The 13489-nt window shown below is 44.9% G+C and overlaps 1 protein-coding gene across 1 annotated transcript in view; it reads left to right on the top strand.

The window, feature by feature from the left end:
* LOC104277232 (kinesin heavy chain) overlaps positions 1 to 13489 on the top strand; it is a 73594-nt gene that overhangs the window by 15848 nt on the left and 44257 nt on the right. The window contains exon 2 of the mRNA XM_009873811.1: positions 7992 to 8082. Coding sequence (XP_009872113.1) covers positions 7992 to 8082 — 91 coding nt within the window. The remainder of the gene's footprint in view (positions 1 to 7991; positions 8083 to 13489) is intronic.

Raw genomic sequence — 13489 nt, forward strand, 5'->3', positions numbered from 1 at the left:
GAATGATTTGGGTTAGAAATGACCTTAAAGATGATCTAGTTCCACCTCCTGCCCAGGGGCAGGGACACCTCCCGCTAGACCAGGTTGCTCCAAGTCCCGTCCAGCCTGGCCTGGGACACTTCTTGGCCGTGTCGAATTCCTCGCTCTGGTGGTTTTATAGCTATGATAAAGCAGAGAGGTCTGCTGAACTTGCACATCTGCTTAAAACTTAGTTCTGTGAGAAAATATGGAAGACAGTTTTGTGAAGGAAGGACGAGCCATGGAAAAGGTATCTTAATTTCTTAATGTGGGGTGAAAGATCCAGGAAAGGGGGAAGGATGCACATCTTAAGTTAGTGCTCTGTGGAGCACCAAACGAAATCCTTTTTCCCACGATCATTAACACAGCTTCATCTTTTTAGAGATTAAATTTAACTGCAGGAGGATAACACCGCTGTCCAAATACCCGGGTTTGTGCTGTTGCATAAGCAGTTAAGTAATCGAGACCTAAATCTGTGAGCTGCCACGTGGCGTGCGGGGACACTGGTAGGCTGGAAGGACGGCGCTAATCCTGACGGCATTAGGCTGCACCGTGGAGGGAGCAGCACCAAAAGCTGCAGGACTAAGTGGTGCCGGTGGTGCGGCACCCACATGTGGTGCCGGGCGCTGCCGGGTGTTGAGCCGCTGAGTGGGCAATGCCTCCACAAAGCCATGAGGATGGCGAGGAGCTGGAGGAGGCTGTGTCCTGGGGCTTTTCCACCTCCCTGGCCCATTCCTGAACCACGCAGCGTTGGGGAGTCCTGGAAGAGGAGGAGCGACTCGGTTGCCTTCAAGTAAGAAGAGCAGAGGTCCTGTTCTCCGTGGTGCTGGGAGGCTGCAGCCTCCGGCCGGGATGAAGCTCCTGAGCCTCGGGTGCGCCGGAGTGCTTCTCTAGTTCTTCACCCCAGCCTTCCTCCTAAATTTGAGTGTGCCAGCCTGCAGTTTATTATCTGGTAGCTGGCAGCCAGTTTGCACTGCTCTTGATGTTTGTGACTAGCGTTAACTAGCTAACAGCCCGTCTGACAGGCTGAGAGGTGCCAGCAGGGGGTTAGAGGTTTTGCAAGGTCCGCGGTGGCTGGATACGTCAGGTCCATCTCATCCTCGGGACAGTGGTGATGAGCTTGCACCAATACCAGTAAATAACAGTGGAGAGCTGTGACTCTGGGTAGTGCTGTGTCAGAAGTATAAAAAAACATGTCTGTGAAGAGTATTATTTTAGAATTGACTTTGTGTGGGGAGACCTTTATACTTAAAATTCATATAAAGTTTCCCAAGGAGTGTATTTTCCAGGTCAGGCATCTAGGTAGAAGAAAAGCTTTAAAGTAATTGCTAAGATTTGGTTTCCTAAATTGCAGATCTATACCAAACTGAAATAATGCTTTCTGAAAACAGGGCTTGTTGCAAGGGGTTAAAGGTTCTTTCTGCGGGGAGTGAAAGCTGAAAGTGGATTGCTGGTCATGAGCCAAATTGTCAGCTCCGCAGAAATATTCACAAGGTAGATCAATAATTAAGTCCACTATGCAAAGGTAACGTTGCGTTCGACTCAGATTGCTCTGCAGTGCCTGTTCATACATTACTGCTGGTTTTAATTTATTTTCCAACTCAGTTTTAGGAGTATTAGCAAGGTTTAAGAATTCCTTCTGGACAACTTGGCGTAACTATGTAGTGTATTCAGGTCATTCTGAATAAATTTCCTTAATTTTTTTATCCCAGGTATTCTGAATTCTCATCCACTAGGTGACTTGCTACTGCTCTAATGTTTTGATAGGGCAAACTAACATAGAAATGGGTAGGATGGCAATAGTGTTTCCTTAGTACAACTAAATAAAGGGAAAACATAACAACTAAATTTAACTGTTTTCCTTAGCACGCTTTTATTTTCTCCCTCTGTCTTCAATCCTGTTTTCAATTCTTACTAGAGAATTGGGGAGAATGGGATAGATCCTGTGTATTTCTTCTGCTTTATGAGCAAAATAGTAACAACCTTGTAGCTGCAGAATCTCTGTAACTTGTGGGGAGAAGAGCTCCTTCTATCTAATAAGTTCTGCCTGACTCCAGGGGGAATTTGCAGGGCCAGCTATTTATCCCACTTGCGATTGGAGCATGTTTGATGCAGCGTTCAGTAAATGCAGCCTCAACGTTTTCAAAGAGAGTAAAGACTTTAATCCCTGCTCCTGTAGGCTACAGGGTAGAAATGGAGTTGATGCCACCTTCTAAGGGAGGAACTTCGTGCTGCAATGAGGGATGTGCTGCAACTGAGAAGCTGAACTGCTGCTGGCAATAGTTTGCTTTCTGCTCTTTGAAAAATTCTGTCTTCCAGGCCTGCAATTAGATATCTTTTATTTATAAAACCTCTCCTACAAGAGTGTTTATGGCAGTGAAAACTAGTTGGGAATTAATTTCCCATTAATTTTGCTCTTATGTATCACGTGATCCTGCTACCTGTGCACTCGTTGGTTGTGTGTACTGGCAGTGGCATCTCGTATGATGTGCTAAACCCACTCATAGACTGTTCGTTCCAACGGCATCAATAAAACTCTTTGATTTGAATAGAGAGACAGAATAATAATGAGTTTCTGCAGAGTCACGCTTTGCCAGGCGATTCATCTGATAGATCGAGCTGTGTGATCTGGCACGGCTTTGTTTCTGCAGGGATGAAAGGTTTCCCTGCGCTATCAGCTGATGATTGCGTGGCTGATGCACCCCTTTCACAGGGGCTAGGGGGGTACCTTTACTTGGCTGGGTTGTGGAGAAAAGAACATCCCTGCCTTCTGAGGCGTCCCTGCTCATGACAGGGAGGTTGGATTGAATGATCTCTAAGGTCTCTTCCAACCTAGGCCATTCTGGGATCCTATGATTCTGTGACTAAGCTGAGTGAGAGGGACTATGTGTACATACCTCTCTGCCCGTTCAGCTGTGTGCCCTAATTGTTGGCTGTTAGGCGGAGCCGAATCGGACAGCCTGGCAGAGGTGAGGCTGAGCCCCTCTCCAGACCTCCTGGCACAGAGGGCCAGCTGGGCAGCACATGGACCTTGTGATGCCTTGTGGACCCACTTCAGTTGTTGATGCTTGGACCTCTGTACATGTGCATACACACAGAATGAACTCCCTCACCCAGAAAGAGAGTTAGAAAAGAATTCAGTAAAAAGATGCCAAGAACAAGTGGCCAGCAAGGCCAATAGCATCCTGACTTGCATCAGAAATAGTGTGGCCAGCAAGACTAGGGAAGGGATTTTACCCCCTGCATGCCGTGATGTGTGCTGTACCCCAAAGCGGTCTGAGAAGTGATCCCGAGAGCCGTTGTGATGGCTTTCACGCTTGGACCGCAAGGCAGCTGCTCTTTAGGGACAGCCTTGGCAGGAGCCCTGTCAGGGTGCCTCTTTCTGGAGTCTGCGTCCCCCACCTGCCTCTGTGCTTCTGCCCTTCTTGGGACGTGTGGAGATGAGTCTTGGATGGTCGGATGGATGTTTTTCTGTCTTTTAAAAATGAATGCATGCCTCCTCCTTGAGTCTTGTTCAAAATGACGTCCTCTCGAGTAGGTACTAGCCTGGTATTTTGTGGGCAGGTATGAATGAGCTTCACCTCCACCATCAGCAGACTTTGTGTGTTTGGGGTCAGAACTGCAGTAGGCACGCTCACAACTGCCGGTGATCATATAACTTGTTCACAGCTGTTTTCTGCTCAAGCAGAACAAACTTATGCATCTGTCTTGGGTTAAGTTTGGATGGTATCTCTAATTCTAGGAGATGGTTTCACGTTGTGCTTTCTCGTCTGACTCAAATTTCTCCTCACAGCCCCTTCCAAAACTGAGGAGCTCAGCATTTTCTATGCACTCCTTTTCTTCTTCAGCGATTATATATCTGAGCTACAGCTACAGGCTGTTGGAAATTCCATTCTGAGCCATCTCAGCTTGCCGATGGCTTCTGTAAGGCACTTTGTGGCAGAGTGGACCTTGGACTGTGGATTCTACCTCCAAGCTCAGATGCCTGAAAATTGCCTTAGCAATCATGACCTGCAGATACACTGGTGGAGTCGACCCTGAACGTCTCTGTGGTGATCACAGGGAATTAATTATGAAAGTGCATTAAGACTCCTAACTCTTAGCATGCAGCTCTAAGCACTGAGCACTTCTCATTTGCTGTCTGTGCAGAATTTAGGAGAGGTGAGATTTCTTTTTTTTAAACAGGAAATACATTTGGTTATCTTTAATTGAGACTGCGTTAGCTTCTAGCGACAGTACTGCTCTGTGATGTTGCTTGTGAAACGACGATTTTGGTAGCACACGCATTTACAGTTAAGATGCTTTTCGTGCTTGTGAAATCCTCATGTTTTTTCCAAATGCCAAGCCTGTAAACTTGGTAGGAAGCTCTAAACACAAAGCTGGTGAGATAATAGTTGGCAATACAGATGAATAGCATTCGTAGTGCTAGCAAAGGGCCAGAACAGAATCTATCTTGCTGTCAATACAACTTCGACAGGAATTGTGTGGGTGGATCGGAGCACTTATCCCAGCCGTTATGCAGCAGTGGCGTAAGTTAATGGAAACAGATTGTCAGGGGGACTGTAGGAAGTAATGGCATAGGAAGGAAGATGTGATTTATGTATGAGAGATAATACACTGCATATAATGAGAAAGTTTGAAAAATAGCGTATGGAGGAGGCACACGGATAAAACGTAGCATCAACTCAGAAAATATCACTGCATTTCTAGCTGCTTATTATTTTCTTGAATAAGCTCTAATAAGGCTGAAGTCTTCCTGGTTTGGAGATTTAATTCAAGCTGAGTTACATTTGAAAAAAAAACACCAAAAAACCCAGTTGTGTTATTTCCGAGGATGACAATAAGGGAAAAAGTATCGCTTGGGAATATTCTAAAAATAATAAGGTGATATTTATGCTTGCCCACCCTCCCTCTCTCTTTTGGAGCAAAACCTTTGGATCTGCCAGCACGTTGTCTTCGTAGGATAGATAAGGCTTTTGTTACCTTTGAACAAAATCTGTCAGTAATTACACCATTGTTATCACAATAACACCCCTGAAGCAAAAACAAACAAAAAAAACCTCTAAACTCTAAACCTTACAATTTGCTCCAGAGAAATCTTTTTTCTTGAGAGTATCTTGGCAGCTGAATTGCCACAGCTCTCCTTCAGGCTGGGCAGCTTCTCCCTGTCTAAGGAGCTGGGGTATTCTCCAGCCCTTGTCAGCTGAGGGTGAGCTCCTGCGGGAGGAGTTCAGGGAGGGACAAAATTGCTGCCCGGCTGGGACGTGGAAGAGGTTGAGGGACAGCTCTGTGAGAGAGGTGGTGAAGGTCACCACCTGCCACCAGGAACCTGGAGCTGGGTGGAGCTGGTGGTGAGGAGGACTCTAAGGAAACCTGGAAAGGTTAGAAAGCCAAACGATGTGAGTGGGGTGACACGGGAGGTTTCTCCCAACATCAGAGACCTGAGCAGGAGCTTCTGAACAAAAGAGGGAGGAGGATGAGGAGCCTGAGGAGCAGGATGCAGCAGGTGGTGTAAGTGGGGAGGAGAGTTGAGCAGGATTGAGAAGATTTAGGGTGGAGGAGAAGCAGTGGTAGAGCGAAGAAGGATACGCAGTTGAACTGAGGACAGACAGAGGGTCTCTGCCTAATCTTCATACTCCCCTTTGCAGAAAGGAGCATGAGCCTTGAGTTGCCTTTGTCTAAGATCAATGTGGAGATGAAATGCAAAAAACCTCCTGAAAACCCCAAAGTGCTGCTTGGACAATGGAACTCTCTCATCGTGTGCCATGGATGACGGATGCTTTGTGATCCTTCACGTTCATTTAGTTTCTTCAGGTATCAGTGATTGATGTTCCAGCCTTTCAGCTTCTCAGAACAAAAATCCCAAGGAAGAAATTTGACCTGCGTAGCACATTTGTGGATTGCTGCTTTACAGCTGTAGCTTTTCAGTTTGGGAGATAAATAGCAGTGGCAGCCAGTGTCTCTTTTGGCTGTGCGCAGCAAAATTACGATGGGATTTTTTTTTCGGGGTGCTCTGACATTATCGTTGTTGAGAGCTCAGTAGAAGAGCTGGATTGGTGGCACCGGAGCAGTGTTTGCCTGGAGTGCTGCATTTGCCACGGAAGGACGATGTGCTGGCATCGTGCTCTGCGTGAAGGGAATAAATGGGATACCTGGATGCCTGAGGTTGCATGTCCGTGGTTTTTTTCGACCTCTTGCATTAGGGCTTCTTATCTGGTGCTTGGGAAAAGCAGAATGGGGCTAAGTAGGTGAAAAGCCCGTTGGAGAAATTGTTCCAGAATAGTTAGATGAGGGCTGGGCAGCCCTTTGCTCACAGGATAAGAGCTTTCTCTAGCTGAGAGCCACACGAGGTGCACTGTCCGTGGAAATCTGTACAGAGGCAGGGTTTGGGATAGGTGCTTGCTGGGAGCTCCCAGCAGCCCCACCACCCTCCTGGGTTTGGGGGCTGGGGCTGTATTGGTGATGTCTGTCTGAGTTTGCCTCTTTGGGCTTGTCTCTAACCAAGGAGGGTGCCTGGGTGGCCCAGTGTTCACCCCATGCCAGCACAAGACCATGAATTATTTACTAAATGATTTATAAATTGTCGTCTTATCCTCGAGATCTGAAATTCTGAGATGAAACATAAAGCATGCACGTTGCAGGCAAACACCTCTCTGCCTTGTTTTCCCCTGTGGCTGTTAAGTACCCGCGCTGAAGGAGCAGGCAAGTGGAAGCTTATGATCCGCTTGAAGTGAAATCAAAGTGTGACAAAAATGGCTAATTGAGCACAGCATTTGAACAGCTGGCTGCTGTGGCAGGAATGGCACGTCAGCTCAACAGAACACAGCTCCTACGTATCCAGCCACCTCGGAGGCAGCTTTGAAGCCCTCGTTAGGCTGCTCTCGGAACAGGTGTCACATCGTCGCAGGGAAATATTACAGGCTTTGATGGAAGATGAGAGATGATACACGTCCGCTTAGTGTAACTTTAAATAAAGGGATCATGTTTTAAATGCAAATGTCTCGCTTAGTTTTGAGTTGTCAGTTGCTGAACTGCTGCCTTAAGAATTGATTTGCCTTTTAAGTGTCACACCAACCTATTTTTAGGATCGCTTATATGTGTTTCTCTTGTAACCAATTATGCTTGCTACAAAGTGGAATCAAGGTTTTCTGGAAGTGTATGTGCAGGTTGTGCTACACTGTGTATACACATGAACGTGTGTCAGTTGTGGTGTCACCGGGTGTTAGGGCAGTGCAGTGTCTGTGGTGAGACGATGCCTCACAACCTGGAAATGACCCTGGTCACCTTCTAAACCTCATTTTGGAGCTCTTTCCATGTGACATCTTGTTATTTGTTGGAGCTAAGGATAAAAAACATGACAATTTGTGAATAAAATACAAGCTTAGGGCAATATGGCAGTCTGGGGCTCCTGGTTTGAGTCTAATCTATGCTTTTACCAACACGTTTGCATATTTAGCACAGAAATTGAAACCAGGTTGTTTTTGCTGAAGGAACACGTGCTGGGATCGTGCTGGGCCACGCCGGCGTCAGCCAAAGGCAAAGCTCAGGACCTGCAAACTGATTCTCTCAGGTCCGATTGCTGTTTCTCGCACCACAGCTTTCACTGGTTTGCGGTAATGAACAGCAAATCTTTTGCAAATATTTGTATGGCTATTCCCCCTTAGCTCCTAGGAGGGGGAGAAAATCAGCTTTCAGTTCCTGATATTTCAGTTTATTCTTTCGTGCAGCTGTAGCTGCTGACCCTAATGTGAACACACAGAAAACATATGTCGCGTTTTATTTGCCAGCTATAGAGAAGATGGGTTTGGAGCACATGAGATGTCACATCTGTTTAGGCAACAAAATATTGTCATCTCCATTGCACCGAATGGTTTCCTTTGTGGCAACTGCTGCGTTTCGGGCTGCCTGGTAAATTGGGTCTATAAACTGTTTGAAATGTTCTTTATCTTACAGAGTTTCTCTTTTGTTTGCAGCAAGGGAAGCCCTATGTCTTTGATAGAGTGTTACCTCCCAATACAACCCAGGAACAAGTTTATAATGCCTGTGCCAAGCAGATCGTTAAAGGTAGGTGTTGTCTTTGTTTATTCCTGTTTGGGGGGAGGTAAAAAGATGTCTCCTTATCCTTTCAAGCTAGTTAAAGAGAGGAAGGATAATAAATATTTAGGTATCTGTATCGGAGTTCAGTAATTAGTATTTCTAAGCATTGCCTTTTTTTAAGGACTTGTCTGTGTAAAAAAACAACCAAACAAAAAACCCCTCCCAAAATATACGAAGAACCAAAATCCAGCCAAACCATAAAACAACAACAAAAAAGAACTGAAGGAATTGCAGCAGGTTTTCCTTACTTTCTCCTTGTGTGTGACTGTTACTCCACACATTTGCTTTTTGTGATGTGAGCAATGGCAAGCGTGTTGTTGAAGGACTTGCTAACGTTTCAAGGGTGGAGCTGGCTCTGCCGAGAGCTTGTGTGTCTGCCGGCAGGGAGAGATCCTTGGGGTGGGCAGCCCTGCTCCAAACTCCAGCTTCTGCTCTGGAGGAAATCGGTTGGCTCGATCGGACAGCCTCAAGCAAAGCAACATGGGTGTAATCTGGATGGTTGGGAGTAAGGACCAGAAGTGAAATTATTTGATGTTGGAGAGAAGAAATGAGTCGTAAGACTTCAGTTGCTTCTTCACAGAGGGGAGCCTAATTACAGCAATTCAGATGGGTGAGTCCTTAGTAAAAACTGGTGAGACTGGAGTTGTAGAGCTCAGAAGTCGTTAGTTTGGGTTGCCTACACATCACTCAACTTTTTGGTAGTTTGGGGAACTGTTTCAATACCGCAGTGTGTGCTAACAGAAGCAGCACATCGCTGTGTGTAGGCTTGGGTAGGGTATTTGTAGCCCCTGTGGAAGTCATTTTCCCCTGGAAATGGTGAGAGATGTAAAATCCTGTTTGAGAGCAATTCGGAAGACCTGAATCAGTCACGAAGTCTTCTTCGTTAACCGAACAGAAAGGCAAACATCTTCCAAAATCCTATTTGAAAATAGAGTTTAAATATATTTTTGCAGATAACTTTCAGATAAGTTGAAAGGCAAGTTTGGTGGGGGGGAGGGTGTAGAAGGGAAAGGAGGAAGGGAAATGGGGTTAAAAAAAAGAAAGAAGAAGAGAAAGTGAGGAGGAAAACACTGGGAAGGGAGAGAAAGGGATGGGAGAGAGAAGGAGAGTGTAAGACAGGGAGGAAGAGCACAGCTCTGGGCTTACACTTCCTTACGTTTAATTTCCAGTTCAAAGCCTAAATAAAGTGAAGAATGTGAAGTGGACTGGGCTATTCCTGATAGACTGAAACAATGTAATGTACTGCATGGAAATAGGAGTTGAGGGCATTGCAACTTGGAGCACTATCTAAATCTTTGAGAGCTTTTTAGATTGCTTTTCAAGGTTACCATTTGTTATCAGATTTCATTGTGCTCCCATGAAACGGCTGATGCTTTCATCATAATTGATGTCATTACAGAACATGCCAGCTGGCCTAATAGGCTCTGAAACAATGGTCATAATAACTGTGTTGACAATAAGAACCATCTAAATGAAGTTTTTTTCACTAAAGAAGAAATGGGATTAGGTTTAAGTAAGCAGTTCAATGACTAAGTCAAAACATTTCTCATTCCATATGTGAGAAACGTGAGAAACAAGGAGTTTTTTAGAGGAGGAGAAGCAATCTGAGTGCTCCAGGAATGTGCATCAGGGTGAATGCTGGGGTGGTGGTTGTTGAAGGTGCTCCCAAGTGCCAGCAGTGGAAGTGTGTGGGGAATCATCACTGGTGGGTACGACTGCATTTGCAGAGCTTGCACTTGCATTTTTTTTTTCAACCAGACTAAGATATATCTCTAAATCTGAAAGGGAACAATTGTTGTATGATTGCCACCACTTTTGCTTTGTTTCTCATTGTTCTCTGTTGCCAGAAAACAGCTTTATCTTCTCAATCTCAATGTCTGTATCTGAATTTTGCATCTTTCCTACAATTACATTGAGGGAAGAATATGTAATGGCCCAAGCGATTGCAGAGCACTGGAGCTGTGAGCATGTTAGTGCAAAAGTGAACATCTGCACATTTTTGTGTCCTGTGAGGAGGAGAAAATTGCTGTAATGAGTTTTTGGGTTGGTGGGGTTGCTCTTGCTGGGTAGCTCACTGACTTTATATTGTGGTTACAGATATGGACCTCAAATGCCAAGTTGCAAAACTAGAAGGTTTAGAGGTAGAAGTGGTAACTCTAGAGCTAAAAATCTGGTTGTAGAAATGAGTCTGGAAGGACTTCTGTAAAGCCATTTCGTCTTTCTTCTTGCCATGAGAGATGGTTTAGTGGTGGACTTGGCAGCGTTGGGTTCTTGATTGAACTCGATGATCTTAAAAGGTCTTTTTCAACCTAAATGCTTGTACGAGTCTGTGACTAAGACTCCTGTACTTGTCAGTGGTCCTTTTGAAAGGTGTCCAGGCCACAGCCACCCTTGGCCAGTTGTTGCAGAGCGTTGCTGGGCACGCCGGAGCTGCTGGGAAGACGTTCTGGGTCCCCGAACTGAGCACGTCCACATTGCCACACCAACCTAAGGGCAGCAGCTGCAGACTCTTGCTGCTTGTACCATCCGTCCTTGAGAGGAAAAAGCTTGTCTGCTGGCAGGGGAGTTGTAGCTTTTCTGGAGAGTAGCTGACTTTTGTGACGACAGTAAATCAAACTGAAAATCATTTTATAGAGGGTTGGGTCAGAAATTAAGAAAGGCACTTGGACTTTTTTTGTTTGTCATAAAAAATCCCAGATGGTCTTTGTTCATGGTGATTTTTTTTCCCTCCCTCCCTCTTAAGTTTTGTGCAGGCTGGTTCTGTCTGGGACCGTCTTCTCTCTCTATTCAGTTGACAGATGGTTGATTAACTATCTTAAGATGGAAAGCCTTCCACAAAAATATCTTCTTCTACTACTGAGGCTGTTGACTTGCAGTGGTGATGCAAAGGACTATGTTTTTTACAGAATAAGGAATTTTTTGCTAATTGGGAAGACAAAATACTTACCTGCACTTTCTCAAGCAGAATATATCTCAGTATCCATTGACGCAAATTCTGAGCAATTTTCTTACATAACAGTTGATTAAGCAGGTTATTTGTTTTTAAAAAAAGTTAACCAGGTTTGCCAAGAAGAGGAAATAGTTATAGTGAGCTCTTAGATTGTGTTTAACTGCCCTGGGGACTTAAAGGTGTTTGGGTGCTAGGTGGTGTTTTAGAAACAAACAGGAGTTGTACATGTGTACCTAGTGATTTCTGAATTATCCCCCTAGGACAATTACTTATATTTTTTCATGCTTAAACACCTTTGAAACTGTAGTTCTGTGGACCTTCCAGACACTTCAGCTCATCTTGGCTGATGTAGTTGCCAAGTCACTCTCCATGATACTTGAAAAATCATGGCAGTTGGGTGAAGTCCCCAGTGACTGGGAGAAGAGAAGCATTACACCCATCTTTAAGAAGGGTAGAAAGGAAGACACTGGGAACTACTGACTGGTCAGCCTCACCTCAGTGCCTGGGAAGATCAGGAAATAGAGGCTCTGCTAAGGCACAGGGTGGACAGGGAGGTGTTTCAGGACAGCCAGCACGGCTTCACCCAGGGCAAGTCCTGCCAGACCAATCTCATGGCTTTCTGCAGTGGAGTGACTGCATCAGTGGACAAGGGAAGAGCAATGGATGTCATCTACCTGCACTTCTGCAAGGCCTTTGACACAGTCCCTCGCAACATCCTTCTCTCCAAATTGGAGAAATATTGATTTGATGGGTGGACTCTTTGGTGGATGAGGAATTGGTTGGATGGATGCACCCAGAGGGTTGTCATCAATGGCTTGATGTCCAGATGGAGACGGGTGACAAGCGCTGTTCCTCAGGGGTCTGTGCTGGGACCAGTGCTCTTCAATATCATCATCTCTTCAATATCATCATCATCATCATCATAGAATGGCCTGGGCTGGAAGAGACCTTAGAGATCATTTAATCCAACCTCCCTGTCACAGGCAGGGGCGCCTCTCAGCTAGATCAGGCAACACATGGGGACTGAACGGGGGTCAAACCCGCGATCTCGGTGTTATCAGCACCACGCTCCAACCGACTGAGCTAACTGGCCCCTAATATCTTCATCAATGACGTGATCTTCCCCTTGTGCTGGTTTTCATCTAAAGAGGAAAACAAACCTTCCTTCTTTCCCAATTTCCAGCTAGATTTTGAAGTAGAAAAGTCCAAACACAAATATTTTCTCCTGGCTAACAAAGTACTCCATAAATACGGAGTACTTACAGCTGAATGTAGCCTCAAACATCAAACATGCCTGCTTCCCTGTAGTTCTTATATATATGTGTGCGTGTTCAATAAAAAAAGTGTCATGTGAGCTTTTAATTTAAACGTTGTATTAAATATTGCCTTGAGGCTGTTTTGAAATCTGTTTCATTTTTGAAAAGAAAGTATTATTTTTGTATTAAAAAACAAAGATACAACTTTTATTCCCTATGAGCCGTTGCCACCGTTCTTTACGCTGCAGCTCCTTGGCTACATCTCTAGCTTCACCTCCTTGGTCCCGCTTTTCGCGTTTCTGCTGGTTCGCCCACGTTAGACCCATCGGTGCAAACTGAGTGGAGCTCCTGGCAGAATCTGTTTTGAAGTTTTAATCATCAACACTCTTCAGGAATTCGCTAAGCAGCTAATTTTCTCTCGTTAATGCTTTCAAGTCTTCCAAAGGCAAAGCTCAGTGGATATTGAGGATTTATTGGAAGAAGATGCCGTGAAAGTTCAAGTGAGTGGGCTTTGAGCGTGGTGCGGCGAGGCTTGCCAGCTCTTTTCTCCTGTGTTCAAGCTACCGTTGTTGTAGCCCTTCCCTGCCACACAAGTTCTTTCTGAGTTGAACTGAGAATCAGTGAGATGTTCCCTTCCAAAATAAACTCTGGTGAATTAATGTTTTGAAATACCAGTAACATGAAATTTAGCCCTATTAAGAAACTTGTTGGGGAAGTAATGGGTCGAAGGCGTGAGCTCAGGACAGCACTGCACCTGTGGCTGGACATTGTTTATTTTATCTATGTAATTATTATTTATAATTACTTTTTGGTTTCTTAACTTTGTTTCCTTAATGCAAGAATAAACAGCGTCTCTATTTTTATAAACAGATGAGAATGCTAAATTCATACAAAGTGTTAATACCAGAGTGACAGTAATTACAGCCTCTAACTCTGTCGTTCACCTAGATTTCAAGATTTGAAAAATTTATTCCCTAATACTCTGCGGAGGTCTATACAACCTGTGGCATGTCTGTCCTCTTCAGCTCTCCGAAGCAGTCCTGCTGTGGCTGAGCTACACTCTTATGTTTAACTGGAAGACACATTTTAAAATGGCTTTATTCCAATTTCATCCTGCCTCAGTATTGCTGTACAGGAAATGTGGGTGTCTAGCAGTTGTATTTGAAAA

Source organism: Apaloderma vittatum, unplaced genomic scaffold (genome assembly GCF_000703405.1).
Source record: "Apaloderma vittatum isolate BGI_N311 unplaced genomic scaffold, ASM70340v1 scaffold8307, whole genome shotgun sequence".
NCBI lineage: Eukaryota > Metazoa > Chordata > Aves > Trogoniformes > Trogonidae > Apaloderma > Apaloderma vittatum.